The sequence below is a fragment of the Dioscorea cayenensis genome, chromosome 9 (genome assembly GCF_009730915.1).
Source record: "Dioscorea cayenensis subsp. rotundata cultivar TDr96_F1 chromosome 9, TDr96_F1_v2_PseudoChromosome.rev07_lg8_w22 25.fasta, whole genome shotgun sequence".
Classification (NCBI taxonomy): domain Eukaryota; kingdom Viridiplantae; phylum Streptophyta; class Magnoliopsida; order Dioscoreales; family Dioscoreaceae; genus Dioscorea; species Dioscorea cayenensis.
The window spans coordinates 9,730,618-9,748,998 of record NC_052479.1 but is presented as its reverse complement, the minus strand read 5'-3'; the positions used below and the strand labels follow the sequence as shown (position 1 = coordinate 9,748,998).

The 18,381-nt window shown below is 43.8% G+C and overlaps 1 protein-coding gene and 1 non-coding gene across 2 annotated transcripts; one reads left to right on the top strand and one right to left on the bottom strand.

Annotated features, from left to right (window-relative positions):
• Window positions 1-8,210: 8,210 nt before the first annotated feature.
• On the top strand, window positions 8,211-11,407 carry LOC120268461 (ribosomal protein S3, mitochondrial-like). The gene has a single exon (XM_039275863.1). It carries the CDS (start codon window positions 9,974-9,976, stop codon window positions 11,405-11,407), a length of 1,434 nt encoding a protein of 477 aa, XP_039131797.1. The 5' UTR covers window positions 8,211-9,973.
• Window positions 11,408-18,053: 6,646 nt separating this feature from the next.
• LOC120269538 lies at window positions 18,054-18,159 on the bottom strand. Its single transcript, XR_005539189.1, has one exon. It is a non-coding gene; the product is annotated as a small nucleolar RNA R71 (small nucleolar RNA).
• Window positions 18,160-18,381: the final 222 nt, after the last annotated feature.

Below are 18,381 nucleotides of genomic sequence, written 5' to 3'. Positions count from 1 at the left end.
GTGGGAGGCTTCCGCGTCACCCCCCATTCCTACTCGATAAAGAGATTCTATCCCCCTCCTGGTAAGAGTGCATACCAGCGAGGACTCACCCACATGACCTTCTAAATGGAGACCATAGGATGGCACCAATGTTGTCATCCATCGGGCCTTCGTTATTGGACTAATCACATCCAAGTAAGGAAGGGGAGGTTCGATGCACTATATCGGTAAGTTGCAGACCTGGGATCCTGTCCCTCGACAGACCCACAACTACCAACCAGCATACCCGCCTCCTTTCGGAATGCTGGCACACAAGGTGATCCAGTACGACTGGTGACACCAGTCCGCCTAGGTTGAGCCCTTTGTCAAAAGGGCTCTTCCATGACATTCTAAAGTCAAGTATATTTCATGAGTTCGCGAAGGAATTCTTTTTTGGGAGCACACGATTATTATGACTTATGGTTATTCGATGAATTCCACGAGCCTGACAGCCAGAGTTTGATCATCGGGGCAACCCAAGAAGGAAGGGCATATGCCAATACCATGTTGAAAATCTTAGATGGCCAAGAGTGTAGACTAGACTTAAAATATTATAGAATTTTTTACGAAGAAAAAAAAATGTACCCATTGTAATCATCGCTAATCAAATACCCCATTGTTTTTGCAGATGAAGACAAACCATTTAATGCAAGATGCCATCGATTGATATTCTCGTCAAATATACACGAAGCACGCATTATTGCTACTTTGTTTGTGCGGGTGTATAAACAGGAGAATAACTATGACCCTAGCGACATATCAAGATAGATGCGATTTCTTAACACGGTTGAATTACAAAGGAATGTACAGGGTTTTTCACAAAAAAAGGGGCACAGGAAGGGAAAGGGGGACTGTGCCTTGACCTAAATGAAGAGCTTTATAATAACCCAGTTAAATCAATTCAGCCGTAAAAAGAAATGTCAAATATTTTATTTACCCACCTAAAGCGGGGTATAAACCAAAGAGCGCAATCATTCTAGAAATCGAAGATAGAGAATATGTTGTTAAATTTGAAGACAGGGGAGACATGGAATTTTCTACAAGTAACTACCTCATCAAGAGCGGAGAGTATGAAAAGAATTTCTCAATTATAGCTTGAATGTGAGCCAGTGGCGAAGAAGTCGAGACCAAACCCCGAAACAAATAAGCTCGGGCATTCCATTCTTATCTCCATGGAGTTCGGTTCCTCATTAACTCAAAACATATCCATTGGTGGGTCCTCAACATGGTTTAGTGAGACCGACCCATCCTCTAAGTATAAGTAAAGGGAACATCCGGCACATCAAGCTAAGATGACTCTTAAGGAGGTTATCCTCGGAACTTCATTATTTGAGTGAAAGGGAAAGAGGAATTTTTTTGTTTGAAAGGGGAACCCAGTCTTTCTTTATCCACAATGCCGGTGGAAGAGAACAATTGCTTGAAGTGAAGTAAAGCCTTAGCCTTAAAGTAAAGAGAATTGCAGTAAGCTTTCACCCTTGACCCTTTGAATTATTTTTCTTATTGCAAAAAGACTAGAATAAGTAAGGTCGAGCGACACTAGTTCCGACCAGAAGCGAGATCGAGCTTAGTATCAGCGGCATAGGTAGCGACACGGTACCGATTATGGTAGAGGTAGTCGGCCGAGGCGGAGAAACGAGCGAGTTCATAAAGAAGATCTTCTTTCGAAGCCCGTAAGCCGATCCGATAGCAAGCACAAAGTCGCATGATTCTATTAGGGAAAGGAGGCTAAATGGCTTCTTCATGAAAAGCTTAGATTATCCCATTCTATTCACTTTGCACTTTGAGGAGTTTCTATAGCGATCAAGGCGTGTATGTACATGTTGTTGAATTAGGATAATAGGGCGAGGGGCGAGGTTGTGGCAATGGGCGGTTTGGTTGCCCAAGGAAGCAAGGCCAGAGAAAGGACTTTTCGTTACCCTATTGACAAGGCGAGTCTTATTTTTGATATCTTGTTGAAGATGAATAGGATTAAGTTGCCTCCCTCGACTACATTAAGCACTGGTGATGATAATTTAGATAGGTTTTTGTAGATATTTCCACAAGCAACAAGCAATAAGGGTCATGAGTGCGAGTACTGTTTTGACCTTCGAGGACGATTGCAAGCCTTTCGAGATAATACATTGGTTTTTGAAGGCAGTACGAGTCATCCCCGCACGAGACAAAAAAGTGAGACCAACCCTCTCCAAAATCATTATGCCCTTTGTCAACATGGTGTCACACTTGGGAGGTGATGATGTGATTCCTTATGTATACGTATGCGTGTTTGCTTGACAAGTCTACCTCTGGATCTGTAATCAACCTCTTTCTGTTTGTTCTTCTAGGTCGGCTGACCCTAGTCTTGTTCGAGTTTATTCCCCACTCGCCTTTTTTGATATGGTTGTACCCACTTCTTTTCATTACTTCTATGTGTTTGCCTTCTTTGAGTGAGGCCCGACATGAGTGCGAGACTTGGCGGTGCTCGCTCGTGCTTCTTCTAGCTGGGAAGAGCATTGCTAGTCAAAGGCGGGAGCTTCCCTCCACGAAGCTCTCATTTTCCAATGTGGGTTTGCCCGACTTCAAGCTCCACCCTTACATATATATATATGAGTTTTTGCCCCTTCCTCGCTCTGCTGAGCATATGTATTCCCTCACACCCCTCGAGGATTAAAAAAGACTTGGTTTTCAATCTCGTCCTTCCCTACCTACCCATTTAAAAGCGATTCATAAAGTCCCGAGGGTTTGATTATCCGAGCATACATGATGGTAGGCGTATGTCGTTCGGGGCATCACGTATCAAGGCATCACAATCCAACAACATCTCGAGAACAAGGTCTCGGCAAAGTCGATGGCTCGTGGACTCGGTATGAGGGAGAGGGATCGTCGATCGGTGAGAGGCGAGATTGGCTAATGGAAGGATCGGTTCTATTTAGATTAGTTTCAGCAGTTAGAAAGGTGTGGTCGGGGGTGAGAGGCCTTGGGTGGAGAAGAAGGGGCTCGTATCCGAGTGGAAGGAAGAGCGAAAGATGAGGCTTGAACCCACGACCCGGTCATTTGAAGCCCTAATCTATTTATTTTTTTAAATTTATGTATATATTGGAAGAATGATGTCAAAAGCGAAGCGGCGAGGGACGAGAAGTCGAGGGCTAATAAGTTGGATTGAGTCGATCAACAAAAAAAAACAAAAGCGAGAATCGACATGAACTTGAACATTGAAATGATTGCACAAAGCACGATGGGGTGGTTTTGCTCCAAAAAAATAGTCCACCCATCCTCAAAACTAGTCTTCAAACCGACATCTCTTTTTGTTATTTGCTCGGTTGAGAAGTCTTGTATTATATTCTAACGACTCAAGATGTGAATGGAAATCATCGATCAATCCATGTGATTTCTGCTGACCCCACTCTATTAGGGCTAGCCCACTTCGATTGTGAAAGGGAAGATATAAAGGAGAAAAGTAGTTTACGTCCAAGCTGCCAAACTCTTCATTAAGTCATTTTGGCCCACAAAGTCTCGTAAGTGATAGAGATCCCCGGTGAGCCAGGCGATTACGGGACTGAGATGTTCAAGCAGCTATACTAGAAAGGTCGGAACTACACTTCTCCAAAAGAAAGCTTCCACCGGACAACCAGACTGAGCACGCCAATACCCTCCTTTTGGAATACCGCTCCGTGGAGCACTTTGGTTGCACCAACCAAAGGGATTGGGTGCATCTCTTGGATAGGGAAGAGCCCCGCAGTATACCAGTTCGCTAAGAATTGGTAAGAGACCACTACCTTAGCCAAGGCATTTCTAGTTCCTAGCCCATCTACCGCCAAGACAATGAAGAAGGCGGACACTAAACGGCGACCTATATGTCACGTGATAGATCTGTATGATGACAACCGTAAACACGAAAGCTTAGTCACGGAAGGGAAGGATATTAAGGGGCAAAACCCAACCGAGCCAGTCATAACAACAAAACTTAAGTGAAGACCGGGTTCCAGCCGTTATGCTTATGCTTTTATGGGGGCTCATACTGAAAGAGTTGGAAGCTTACTACGGGTTGGGAAGTAATGTAATGCTTTCGAAGACCCTCTTTCACACCGTCAGAAGAATTTACCTACTACCTACCCTTTTAGCCTCTTTGACGAATGAATAAAGCTTTTCTTCAGAGGTGGTTAGAGTTTCTCTCCAATAGGGTAAGTCTTGGTGTCCCGTTATAGGTATAAAGATTGGTACGTACTAGGAGCCTGCTTTGAGCTTTCGATCAATTAGAAGAACGAGCATAATTTTTAAATCGAGAGGTTCTGGTACCTGTTTCATATATTGCTAAAGCAATGGAAGCAGCACTGACTCCACTAACTGGAGCGAAGGCTGCAATAATAGAAAGAGAGATAGCGGTAGTGGCATAGAGAGTCACGGAAGTATAAACTACATCAGTTGTTGCGGCAATCTCGAGATCTAGTTGCTAAGATAGCAAGCAACATCTTTCTCATACGCCAGAGTGAGGAAGCTAGAACTTCTATCCCCACAAAAAAATTGCTTTATTATTCCCACAGGGGCTGGCTTACTTATTCCCGGACCAGGGTTGGAGTCAACCCCTTTTTGCGGGTTACTAGTGGATGAGCGAGCTAAGAGAACCCCGGTCTTTTTGTATATGACTTGCTTTGTACCTTTTTCCGACATTGTCATGATTTTTTTATTAGCTATCCTTTTTTTCTTGGTGATAATGCTCCATGAGGCCTTATTCAGATAATAGAGTCAGAATCGCCTTATGATTATCTTTGTTCATCAACTCCTCATGAGATCCTACATTCTCGAGAAGGAAGATCTCACGATTCTCTTAGCTTGTGATTCTTTATCCGTGTGAAAACCTTAAATATGTTCATTCGAGGTAAGCCCTTCTCCTCATTTTTCTTTTTGGACATTGGAAGCTATCTTTGATGAAACTTTTGTTGCATGGGAGTAAGCTTACTTTATTTTTGTTGTGAGTCTATGCGATGAAATTGCTCTCTATCTTGGCTTTGAACTTGCCTTGTAAACTTTACGGCAATAAAAAAATTTGTGTCAACCATGACCGTCTTCTTAATTTTTTTATATGGTTTATTTAGTTTGATGAAATACGCGTACGTGCTATAGAATTGTTGGACTCCGGTATCAAGGTAGCGGCCGATATTGGCCAAAGTTAATAATAAGAAAGATCTGACATCGGAACTACAGACAAGACAGACAGCACTTTTTTTAGCATTGAGTCCTGCTTTGACTGAGATTTCTTCACGGATTGCAACCTTTTTGTCTACACAATTCACGGCAAAGTACTGATCTCTCGTTATAATATATAATATAAGAAGACTTCCTCAGCTACCTACGAAGTTATGATGGCAACTCCTGGCTTCGGGAGATGAGGTAGAACAAGGACAAACCTCAAAAAAGCACTATAAAACAATGAAAAAAACGAAAGCTGCATTGCATAAAAGTCTCTTGATCAAGATGCCATGGAAACGCGATCTAAGACTCAAGCCGGCAAAGGCATAGATGGCCCCAATCAAGCAAGATGAATATCCCGTTGAAGTGGAAGGTTATGAAAAACTGGCGGGGCTTATCCATAACTAGAATCATGTAGATGAATTAGGTTATAAAATAGAAGAAGGGGCAGAAGGAGGATCTCTCTTTCAACATTCAGCACCTCTGTGATCCAAGGCGTATGACTTATCGTATGGCCGAAGCAAGAAGGTCAGAAAGTGCCCTCCGTCTAAGGAATGAGTTTGAAAGCAACCACCGTTGGATCGATGATTTCACGGCTCAGGTTGGAAGAATGTTTATAGCAGCAGAACAACCGATCTCCATCTCACCATCTCCAGTTCAGAATGAGGTCTCTGTGCCTTAGGCTCCGTTCATCCCTCCACCCATTGCTAATCTTGGGGAAATAATTATATCTTTGTATATATAGCAGTTGCTTTCTAAAATTCTCCGAAATCTCAACACAGGTAGCACCAGCTCTATTACGAGGTACGAGAGACTATACCCTGCATATCATGATGTTGTCCCCTTTCCTCCAGGATATGCATGCCATGCTATACTGCGACGTTGGCTCCATACATGGAGGAGCATCACTTATCTTACCAAGATTAAACAGGAGCCTGGCGAATCTGCTGCAGATTTTCTCACCCAGTGGCGAAATGCAAGTGTTTACAGTTAGAAGAAGTGTCTAGAGAGGGGTGTAGAAAAGAAGAAGGATCACAAAGATGGTGTCTAGTCTAGATTCTTTGGTCATCTAGATTCTCTGGTCATCTTCTTGCCTTTGAATACATGACCTTCTATATTGTAGTCTACTTGTTCTATCTTCTGTGGGCTATGATGGGCTAGTGGTATAAGATTCATGATCATGATCTCATCATTTCTTTGATGAAGTGGACATGAAATGCTAGCCTTAGCTCAACTGCTGTAGCCAGGAAGAACTATGGGTGGGTCGGGAAAGAGGTGATTGATTTGTAGTTGAGCCTCTGACCTTGAGAATGTGCTATGATCCAAAACAATCTGATTGTCAAAGCAATGGTGATCTTGCTTTGAATTATGCATCGCTCACTGAAAATGCAAAAAAATGGTATGGGCCGGTCTAGACGATGGCGGAAGCAAGGTTCAACATAGTACAAAAGGGAAGCCTCCAACCCTATGTCCCTTTCATTCGATTATAGGCTCATCACGAGACCATCGATTTTGACCCCTACTATACATTAACCCCGCATCTTCAACTATGACTCCTAGCTCCGGGAAAAAGGACTGAGTCGAGTCGGCGAGACCTCTTTCGATTGAAGGAACTTTTCCTTTGAGGTTCAAGGGATAGAATGCAGTTCATAAAAGACTTTCTACGCTTCCCGAGCCACGGTGCTTATGAAATGCTCGTTCCCAGACATGTTTTTTGGTTTTGGATCGGTTTGTTAAAGTTAGGAAAGGTTTGTTCACTAAGGCATGACTCAAGCTGCTGCAAAGAGATTGCTCCATTTGTCCGGGTTTCAAGTCGGCCCGAGAAGCGAAGGGAGAGCGCGATGCCAAATCAGAGCCTCGAAGCCTTAGCCTTGTTGCGAGAGAGAGAGGGCCAACCGCAAGACAAGATAGTTTATTGATGGAAATCCAAGGAGGCAATCCGACGAAGTTCCCTCGCCTATCAACAAGAGAAGAGTGTCTGTCTACAAGGGAGAGCCGAATAGCAGCCCGAGCGAACTAGTGAAGTGAAAAGTCTCGGTGGTAGTGTTTATTCTGAATTCTTAGAGAGATCAGGCTCTTCGTTCAGCTCATACTGATGGATTCTCCAGTTTATCCTTTTTCTCTTGGTGAAAGCTCAGGTCTACGCTATTTGGGTTGTTGGGAGGAAAGCTCTCTCGGCAAGTAAGGAAAGGGTCAATCCAAGAGGAGAACCTCAGTCTAGTTGAGTGAATTTCTTAGTAGTGTGTTCCTGCACTTCCTAAGGTTAAGCTCCATGTATTCAAGTGAATATTTCAGGGATGCTCTTTTCCGTGGTTACCAATTTTGTTTGGGGAATGAACTCCGCCATTTCAGTTAGGCCTGTTTAGGAATCAAGCGCTTTCTTTTTTTTCCCAGAGGTGTCTGTCACTTTTCTTTTCTGGAGTGGGGATCCAAGATGTTGGTCATCGAACCAAAGAAGGAATCGAGAGCTACACACCAAAAGTTAGGGCGATCCTCCAGGTGAGTTGCAAATCAATCTAATCATCCAGCATTTCACACTCCCTCGTTGAAAATAGGGATAATCTCAACAAGCAAGAAGTCTCATCAACCCCTCCCATCGATTTCTTCCTTGGCGGGCTAGTTTTTGCTTGGAAAAAATCTTTCATCTAGAAGAATCGATATATCTCTCAGGATAGATCAGGTCTAGACCTCAAATTGTATATTCAGGTTGGTGAGGTCCCCTCCTACACTTGACCCACCACAGAGTAGCGAGTCAACCTCTTGTTGTATGAGTTAGATCTGACTTTTTCCATTAATTATGAGTTTACCTCAGAGATATTTCATTATGTATGGTGCTTCCCTGTTTAGAATGAAGAAGAATAGAGAAAGTCTTTTTTTAGCATAAAAATTTGGTCACGTAGATCTTCTATTTCGCCGGAATTCGTTGATTGCTCCGTACTCATTTACAATGGAAAAACTCCTGTTCGTTGTAAGATCACTGAAGGAAAGGTTGGTCATAAATTTGGAGAGTTTGCTTTTACACGGAGACGAAGACCTTCGAGAACAAATAAAGGAAAAGGAAAGGGGAAAAAGGGGATAAAGTAAAGTCTAAGCGCCATATGGCACGAAAAGGAAATCCGATTTCGGTAAGACTTGATCTGAATCGTAGTTCAGATCCAAGTTGGTTCAGTGAGGGCGACCGCGAAAGTCACCGAATGGGCCCGGTCCGTCTTTTCCTGATCTTTGTCCCATATTTCTTAAAATAAAAGGCGTGGGAGGACGTTGCAGATGTCCGGGACGGACACGACTTCTTCTAACGCTAGAAGACCACAGGAAGACACCCGGGACCAGAGCATGTCGTGAAAGACGCACACTGGGCGGGCGTGCTTCGACCGTGTCTCCGGGGCACAGTTGAATGTAGATATCATGAACGCGAGGTGCAGGATACCAGGCCGAGAAACCCGGGCAAGCACTCCCCTAATGTGCCGATCGCTAGCGCATCCAGGGCCCCGGCGCCCAGCTCCGCTGGAGAGGCCAGGCCGTCACTGATCTGAGAAGTGAGTGCGTCTTCGGTTCGGATAGACTGATTCTGCGAACGCCTAGCCCTAAGAAAACAAGTGCTAAGTTTCATTTCAGATCAGTGAATAAACCGAAAGAAGAGACCTTTCTCGCTCGGCGCCGCACTATGCTCCGCTTCAACAAATGAGAGTTTTCGGTGGAACCGGTGAACCACGCGAGCTGGTTAGATGCGTGGGACAGAGGGCTCGTAGTACCTGATAGCGCAGCTATGCAGTGGAAGGGAAGGAGCCTAAATCGACCCCCTTTCTTTTTTATTCAAAGACACAAAAGCACAGTACAAAGAGATTGGACTCTCGGATGAGACCTTGCAGCTACCGTTCCGACGCGCCCCTGACCCTATCTTGATTAAGACCGAAAACCCTATCCAAAGTAGAGCCTAGTTGAAGCTGTCATTTAAATCATAGAATAGAAAAAAAAAAAAAAGAAACTTTTAGGGATATAGATAGAGTCTCGCTCAGTAAAGAGAGTTGTAGATTCGTAGAAGAGAATCAGAGTATGCGCGCTACAAAATGCAGCCAGCCAGTTCAAGTTAGTGGAAAGAATATAGTACTTGAGTACTGACCCCTCCCGGGCCCCCGGTTGCTTTGGCGCGCCCCACCCCGTCAGTCCTGTGTTGCCTACGCTTGCTGCTTGCAGCATGGATTCTTTAGATCTAAAGAATCCATGCTTCCCCCGGAGCGAGACTCTATCCAGATCTCAAAGAATAACGAGCTAGGCGGCCGGCGGGCAAAGAAAAGGGGCGGGCCGGCCGGTCAGGGCCTTGGCGATACGTTCTTCTTTCGAAGCGTTTTGCCAATAGAGCGAGGGCGTCCATCTGGGGTGGGGCCTTGACTTTCAAATGACAACCGCCTGTTCCTGCAGCGGGGGCCTTTCACGAAACCAAACCACCCCCCCCGATTAAGTACCAGTTGCTTTGCTGGTAGGCCCATTTAGGTTAGGGGAGCATTGTCCCTCAGTTCTTACCAACCTCAGGTGTGTAATCGACATCTAGCTTATTATCGGTAGAAGTTTCATGCAAGCCTGACCTCAGCTGTCCATTTCTTATTCATTCAGGGCGCCCCTAGTGGACTTGGCGGTGCTCCTTTCTCAAACCAGAACAACTCTGAACGTTAGGGAAGACCACCTGGTCGAACCGACCGAAGGCACTTTCTTCTTACTTATCCGAACCGAACGTTAGCGGCTTCAGCTAAGAGCAGCGTCGCTGCTTGATCGGCGGGGAGGAGCATCTCAAAGTATGGGGCAAAGGATCAAGCGCTTTTACTTTGTCCCCCGGGATCCACCACAGGTTGGGTTTGAGAGCCGTGTGATGGGTGACTATCCAGCACGGTTCGGAGAGCACTTGTATGTAGTCTGCGCTGGTGAATGGAAGCCTCCGCCGCAAGAAAGAAGCGGCTCTTCCCACGGCTCCGTCACCATTGACTCTCTTTATTATTATGGTAAATCCGTCTATCAAGATGTCAATCTGAGATCTTATTTCGGTTCGATACGTCCACCTACGATACTCACCTTTGGCTTTCGTCTCGGTAGGTGTATTATTCTACATTTTCCAAAAAGGACATTCATTCATTTCTTTCTTCCCCGTCGACCACTACGACTGAAACGACGCGACAAATCAAGACCCGGAAAGGAGAAGGGCCGGTGGTGGGCATTTGGGAAAGTCGGGCCGATCGGGTGTCTTCATTCAAGCGACGGTACAGAGGAAGAACGAAACGAAGTGAGAGGCCGGGGGGCAGGGAAAAGAGTCGAGTCGATCAGGCTCGACGACCGGGAGAAGCAAAACGAAAGAAGGATTTGGCCGAAAAAGATGCAACGCTATGGATACCATGACCGATCACCATCGAGAAAGAAGAATTTTTCTACATCACTTCGGGTCAGCGGGGCCTTAAAGCATCCTAAATACGCCGGGGTTGTAAATGACATAGCGTTCCTGATAGAAAATGACGACTCCTTCAGAAAAACGAAGTTATTCAAGTTGTTCTTTTTTTACCAAAAGAAGTCCCGCTCTGACGGCCCGACGAGTCATCTACTAAAAAGGACCCTCCCCGCTGTGCGCCCCTCTTTGAATTATTCGGTCATGCAATACTTATTGAATACAAAGAACAAAATTCCGATCGAGCCCGTCGTAGTTCTCAATCATTTCGTGGCACCGGGCGTAGCTGAACCATCTACGATGGGGGGAGCGAAGGAAGGAAGCTTAGAAAAGAGAATACGCTCTCGCATCGCTTTTTTTGTAGAAAGCTCGACCAGCGAGAAAAAGTGTTTGGCCCAAGCCAAAAAGAGGTTGATCCACTTCATTCGCTTGGCGAATGATCTTCGCTTCGCGGGAACAACAAAAACCACCATCTCGCTCTTTCCTTTCTTCGGTGCTACCTTTTTCTTTCCAAGGGATGGGCTTGGGGTGTATAATAACCTTTTTTTGGAGTATGCCCGGGAACTAGTCCTAGGTCAATTAAAGATCAAATGTTGGAACCTCATGGGTAAGGATAAGGTAATGGAATTGATAGAAAAATTCATAGACCTAGGTGGGATAGGAGAATTGATAAAGGGAATAGAGATGATGATAAAGATCATACTGAGAAACAGAAGAATTCCGTACGGGTACAACTCTTATTTTAACGAAGTGCAAAAAATGCGATCTTTTTTGTCTAATAGAACAAAGACTTATTAATCATGATAAGGTCCCTTGATTCTCATTCCAAAGACTCCATCAGTTAGGCTCTTTTTACTTCTCATGTTGGTAAAGCATATCAAATCTGCACTTTACTTTTCATGCCTTTGATTCAGGGGCAGAATCCCTTTTACCTTTCTATGTTCGCGGTCCTCACCTCTCTTTCAAATTCTTTAGGTAGCGGATATCCTGGCGAAAATCTTCTTTTCATTGAACTCATTCTTCCTTCCTCATTATGATTTACATTTTGGACACTCATCAAAGTACGGGTATCCCAACTATCTAGGGTTCTCATCCTCTCTGAATTGCCAGCTTCCATTCACCACTGTGAACCCCTTTATCGATCGAGTCGAATAAGCTATTCTTTTGTGACTTTGGAGTCTTCTCTTTTCCCCGGATCCTCTTATCCTTTCTTCTTCCATTGATGTGAGTTCTTCTCTCTCCTATCTCTTCCTAGGTTTCTCATAGGAGTGGCTTTTGGAACGATATCCATCTTGGTGTAAAGATGCAGTCAAAAGCAATATGATTTCACAATTCACTATCCGAATCCCGGGCACTTGAATTCTCTAGGCGAGTACTTCACTTTAAGATATCTCACCTTTTACTAATTCATAAATAGCTATTTATTTGTCATGTCTCTCTCTCATCCGTTATTCTATAAGCTGTTTAGACTGTCCTAGAAGTCACCCTTGAAGTGTACTACCCCATAGCGAATTCTTCTACCTATTCCTTAGATCGAGTGTTCCCAAGTGGATCTTCTAAGTGTACATATCTTTCACTTTGAGTAATACCCAAAGCCTTTAGCCTCTCTATTCTACCCCCTTGCCCTAGGGTCTCTCTTCTTCTAGTTCACACCTTCCTTCTCGTTCTTGTTAGCCCTGGGATCTCTTCTCTTGAAATAGCTTCCTCTTTAGGGTTTCTACCGGACTGATGGATTGTAAGGCTTCTTTCCTTGCTCATGGGATTCCCTCCGTAGCCTTCATTCAACCTGTCTTTCATGTCTATCTAGTCTTTCTTGCTGACCCTCTTTCTTCTTGCTTCACTTTGGACTCTAATCCTCCGTTCTCATCATAGAGTAAGGTAGTTAGCCTGACTAGGAAGATCTTAGTGAAAGGTTCGCTTGTTTAGGCTGATTTCAATGTGAATACGGGTCTTTTCGAATTGAACTATGCTCTCCGCTCATTTCTTTTCTCCTTCTTACCGAGTCTTGGATGCATTCTTTTGCTTTTAATACTGACCTTGGACCTCTGCTGTCAACTTAACTTCCTTCTCATGTTGGTAAGCTTCTTCCATTCCCGTTGTTGGAGCCTTGACTTGAATAGGAATTCATAGTTTCTAAAGCAAGAAGGAAGTTGTTCTTTCTACATTCTTCAGACTGTGCACATTTTTTTCTTAGAACTTTTTTCTTTAATAATATTGTACATTATACTGGGCAGAGCAATTCATTCTGGAGTAATGAGAGAATGGATTTAGATTGATATGCATAGAAAGTAGGTTGGGTTCGCCATCAACGGTGAGAAGCTCAAACGCATTCTTGGGAACCTGGTGTCGAACTGATAAGTGTCTAAATGTAGGTGTTTTCATATATTTATTGTATTCACTTTGCATGTATTTTTGTGAGGTTTGATGCCCGTTTTATGCTTAATCGTCTTCTATTTGCTTTGTAGGGCATAAGGAAGCCATGGAGAACAAGAAGATATCATTTGGGCAAAAAGAGAAGAAAACAGGAATTTCGTACTACCCAGTATGGGGGCCGTATGTCTTGTAGCAGTGAGGATTGTTTTTGGAGTGTCTGCCTGATTTCCATACTACCCAATATGGGGGGCCGTATGTCTGTATGCAGTGGATTGTTTTGGAGTGTCTGCCCTGATTTCCATACTACCGAGTATGGGGGCCAGTATGCACCCGTATGGATCGTGAATCTAGGGTTTTTTTGGGTGCCATATGACCCCCATATGACCCATGATGCCTCGGGGGTATAAATACCAACTTTAGGGCAGATATTGGGGACTTTTTTTCAGCTAGGCTTTTTTTCTAGACCTTTTCTTGGCGATTTTTGCGGAGACACTTGAGAGGTTTTTGGGCGACCTTGGGGAGGAGAAGAAGGGCAAGGAAGCTAGAAGATCATCCAAGCCCAAGGTCCAAGACTCTCAAGGCAAGAAGCAACATCATTCAAAGGGAGATCTACCACGCTTTGAAGGAAGGAGACCCTACAGCTAGAGGAAGCGTCATTCGGCATTCCTTTGGCGAGGGAAGCATCATTCGGCATACATTCTACCTCCTCCTACACCATTTCATCTAGGAGTGTCACTCATGCTTTTCTTGTGTGTTTTACTTGATTATGTTACTTGTTGTGGGATGATGACACACTAGACCCCCAAGGCCACCGGGTGTTGGTGAACCTTGGGGGGTTTTATCATGTATTTTTGGATGATTACTTGTTAATTTTTTTGCTTGGGTAATTTTTGAGATCTAATCCATTGTTTTTCATGCTAAGTGCTACATTAAGGAGAAATCCGTAGCTCTTTTATGAGTGATGCATGTAGATGTGACTTGCTCACATGTATTAGATCATGAATGGATTAGAAGGGGATACTTGTATCATCACGCCAAGAAATTGGGTGTTTGGTAGCCCTCCATGTAGGTTTAATCCGAAGAAGAGTAGGTTTATTCCTAAGCGAGATTTCCTCATACTTAATGCAATCGTAGGGATGTAGATTTGGGAGAAATTTCTATCTATGTTCGTATGGGATTAGGGTTCAATCGCCGAGAAATTGGGGTTGTTCTAAACTTGGAATCTCATGGTCCATTTTACCCTTGCATCTTTAAATCATCATCCCTGTTGCATGATAACCCCTCAAGGGGATCCACATCCATAGGCCTTTGCATTATTTTGTATTTCTTGCTTGCCCATTGCTTGTTCTCTCTAATTTGGTCATAATATTGTTTTAGTTTTAATTACTTTTAGTAGAGTAAAACCCATCACTTGAGTTCTTAGGCTAGATAATAGCTCGAGAAGGAGTAATAGGAGATCCTTAGCCCCGTGGAATACGATCCTCGTGTCTTCACATGAGGTATTACTTGGCGATCCCGTACACTTGCAGGGAAGCAATCACGAACTTATAAAGCATATCGAACTACCATTTAAGGGCCCGGTATCGAATGCGCTGATCATGAGACCGATCTAACCTATTAAGAAATGTAGCCAAGTGGTCTATGGCATGTTGTCGGCTCTCGTCTAAGAGTGAAAGTCATGTAAGCATTCAACATGCTGCTGGTTCTTAAAAGTTGAGAGATAGTTGGCGGATCTCTATCTCGGTCTCTGTCGTGTAGACCAAGGAAGATAGAGTTTGGGTACAAAATGTTGTGTGATAAACGTGGGTAGAATGAGAAGAGAAGTAGTGCAGACTTTAGCTTTTGCTGAAAAATCTTTCAATGGACAATTGAAGCACTCATTGGAACCAATTGACCTATCCTTCCCTTTCCAACCGATTCATGATGACCATAGCTCAATAGTTGGTTCGAGCCGGGGAATCAGTCTTATTAGCAGGGCATGCAAAAATGATAGATGTGGAAGTTACTCTCTAAAGTCTTTCTTTCTGACATCATAAGTTGTGCTATTTCCGATCCCCGTGATCGATATGTTCGGTGGCGAGCTAATCGAGATATCCGGGATGGTAGCTACTCTTTAGGATTGATCTAGCGGACCCGGACTTTTATAGTAATAGCCGATCATCAACTCGGAGGAGAAAAGAACCTCCTTTCCTCTCGTAATAGTTTGAAAGGAGGAAATCTCATCTATCGCATCCGGACGTAGTAGCTACACCTGACACGGCTACAGGCTACACCTGCCTATTGGATTCCATACCACTGCTTTCGGATTGGATTAGCTGATCCACCCGAATCGATTGATTTATTTTGTCAACCCGACATACCTCTCTTTTACCACTCGCCACCCTCCCATCTCTTGCTAGCTCATTTCTCGGGATCGGATCCGGTCATAGCGACTCGATCGGTCAAAAAAATATAAACCTGCAAGGTATAGTATTAAATGGAATCCCGCCACTAGATCCTTAGATCCCCTTCGAGGATATGTTTGAATGGTCTTTCCCCAAGTATTAATTAAATAAAGGGCAAAATTAGAAACAAAGTGCCGTATGAAGAAATTTAGTTCAGTAAAGTAAATTCTACAGCCATATCTACCCCTACAAAATGATAGGCATAGAGCTCGCCAGGTGAGAATCATATTTTTCAGCAGTACATTAGTAAGTATAGGATAGTGGGGCCCGACTTGTAAATGAAAAATTAGAAAGGACGAGTCCGCAGAAGACAAATCCAAGTTCCTGAAGGTAACTGGTGAATCAAATTGATGAAACCAGGCCTGCCAGGCCTGTTTGAGTCCATAGAGAGCCCTCTAAAAGTGGAAGTCTTTGGATCTTGTGAATCAACAAAGCCTGGTGGCTGAGCTTACCTTAATTTTTCTCTTCCACCACTTTCTTTGTTCGATAAGCACAACGTTGGGCAGGCAATTTAGTCCAAAGTTTCAGTCGGGGGACTGCCATTTCTTCTCCCTGCACGAGGGATCACCGAAGATGTCTCCTTGAAGTCGAGTCCCATACATATGTGGACACAGTGCAGAAAAGAACTAACTCCCATGATTGGTTGGGTTCGCCAATGGGGAAGGAAGATGATTGACATCTTAGCACTCTTCCACCATTTCTTTAAAGTAAAGTACTTTCCATTTAGTCAATGTTCCAGTCGAGTCAAGGGGGTGGCTAGGTGATCCAACATTCCTTTCCCTACCATGCTTAGTATCCTTTGTTGGGGTTTCTCTATCAAGTGACTTCCCATCTCATCAACCCTTATTTCTTTCGTTGAATTTTTTTTTAATATGAAATTCTGCACAGGTTCGCTGACGGCCCTTCATTCTATATACACGAGCATTGGATCAGTCTCTGGGAGCGATGCTCGCGCAAAAGAATAACGAAGGTCAAGAGGTTGCGTTAGACTATCTTAGCCAAATGATGGTCGGTGCTGAGCATCGATATCCTCCAGTTAAGAAAGAATGCTTTGCCCTCATGTTCGCCGTCCATAACTACTTGTTGGCGCATATGGTTTACCTAATCTAATCTCTCGGGTAAACCCGCTAATGATCTTAGTCGATAAGGCAGGATCACTGATAAGTGCTTGAGTGAACATGTTTTTATGCATGTTTTACATACATTGAGCATCATATTTTATACAGTTTATGTCTCATTTCGTGTATTGGGTGTTCTTTTATGCATATAGGTTGTGAAGGCATTGGGAATTCAAAAGGGAGCGAAGATAGGCTATCATGGCATAATATTGGGAGTTCTTGTACAAATCAAGTTGGAAGACACAAGAGGAGTTCGTGTATGAGGAGATGTGTGCCAACTTCCATAGTTTTGCAAGACAAGTTATTAATGGAAGGGCACAAAGGCAGCCATGTCTCCACATTCCTCCTCTTTGTAAAGATTTCAAGACCTTTCAAGACGCATTGATGAAGGAAAAGCCGTATAGCCTACCATATGATCGTGTGCCCGATCGTATGGCCTTAAGAGGAGAATGTTTATCATCGCGTTTGTGGAAATAACTGTAGCTAAAGCACTGTAGCAGAATTACTGTTCACGTGCCCCGCGCGGAGATTCCGCGCGCCCACGTGGAAATTCCTGCAGCCCACGCGGGCGCGTGGAAAATCCACATGGGTTATTACAAATACCACGTGGAAAATCCTTAGTGATTGAGACTCTTCTACTTTATTTCTTGCATACTTGTTTGCTTTGCTTGCAATTAGTTCACTTCATCATATTCATTGATTCTGACTAGATAATTGAGAAGTGGTTATTACAAATACTTCCGTTCCCTGTGGATTCGACTACCCGACTCACTGGGTAATTATTACTTCGACACCCGTGCACTTGCTGTTTATACGCATATTCAGACTGTCAAGTTTTTGGCGCCGTTGCAGGGGAACGGGATATTAGGAACACTAGGACTTGATTACTTTAGTCATTCACATTTTTATTTGTCTTTTTTTTCTATTTCATATTTCTCTCTTTCGTCGTTCTCATTGTTTCTTTTTATTGATTTCAACTTCAGGTTATGACCCGAGGGAACCCTTCGACATTGGTTTAAAAGGATCCTGAAATTGAGCGAAGATTTCATAGAAGGGGCAAGGAACCTGTACAAGAACAGAATTCTCCAGCTGAAATAGATATCGAAAGATCAAAAAATATGGCTGAACAAGAGGGGCAACAAAGGACATTATCAGATTTTGCTAGGCCTACAATTCGTGGGACACAGTCAAGCATTGTTAGGCCACCGGTAGCTGCCCAAAATTTTGAGTTAAAGCTGGGTTTTATTCAGATGGTTCAACAGTCTGCACAGTTCAATGGGTTAGCCGATGAAGACCCAAATAGTCATATTGAGAACTTCCTCGAAGTTTGTTATATATTGAAGATCAATGGAGTCTCGGATGATGCAATCCGATTGAGAGCATTCCCTTTTTCATTGAAGGGAAGAGCCAAGCAATGGCTTCATTCATTGCCACGAGCTTCTATCACAACGTGGGACGAGATGGTTGAGGCTTTCCTCGCAAGGTATTTTCCTCCGGGGAAATCGGCAAAGCTTCGTAATGAAATATCTTCGTTTGTTCAGATAGAGCTTGAATCCTTATTTGAAACTTGGGAGTGTTTCAAAGACCTTTTGCGGAAGTGTCCACAACACGGGTTCCCCGATTGGATGGTTATTCAATCATTTTACAATGGGTTGAACTCGAGTACCAAGCAACTCCTTGATGCCGCCGTGAGAGGGACAATGGGAAACAAAACCCCCGAGCAAGCCCGACAACTAATTGAGGAAATGGGATTGAATAGCTACCAATGGAATGCAAGAGAAAACAAGAAGGTGGCCGGGCTCCATGAGATTGATGCGGTTACATCCTTAGCAGCCCA

What these genes read in the sequence shown, in the direction of transcription:
- LOC120268461 (XM_039275863.1), top strand. Translation starts at nt 9,974, where the DNA reads ATGGGGCAAAGGATCAAGCGCTTTTACTTTGTCCCCCGGGATCCACCA.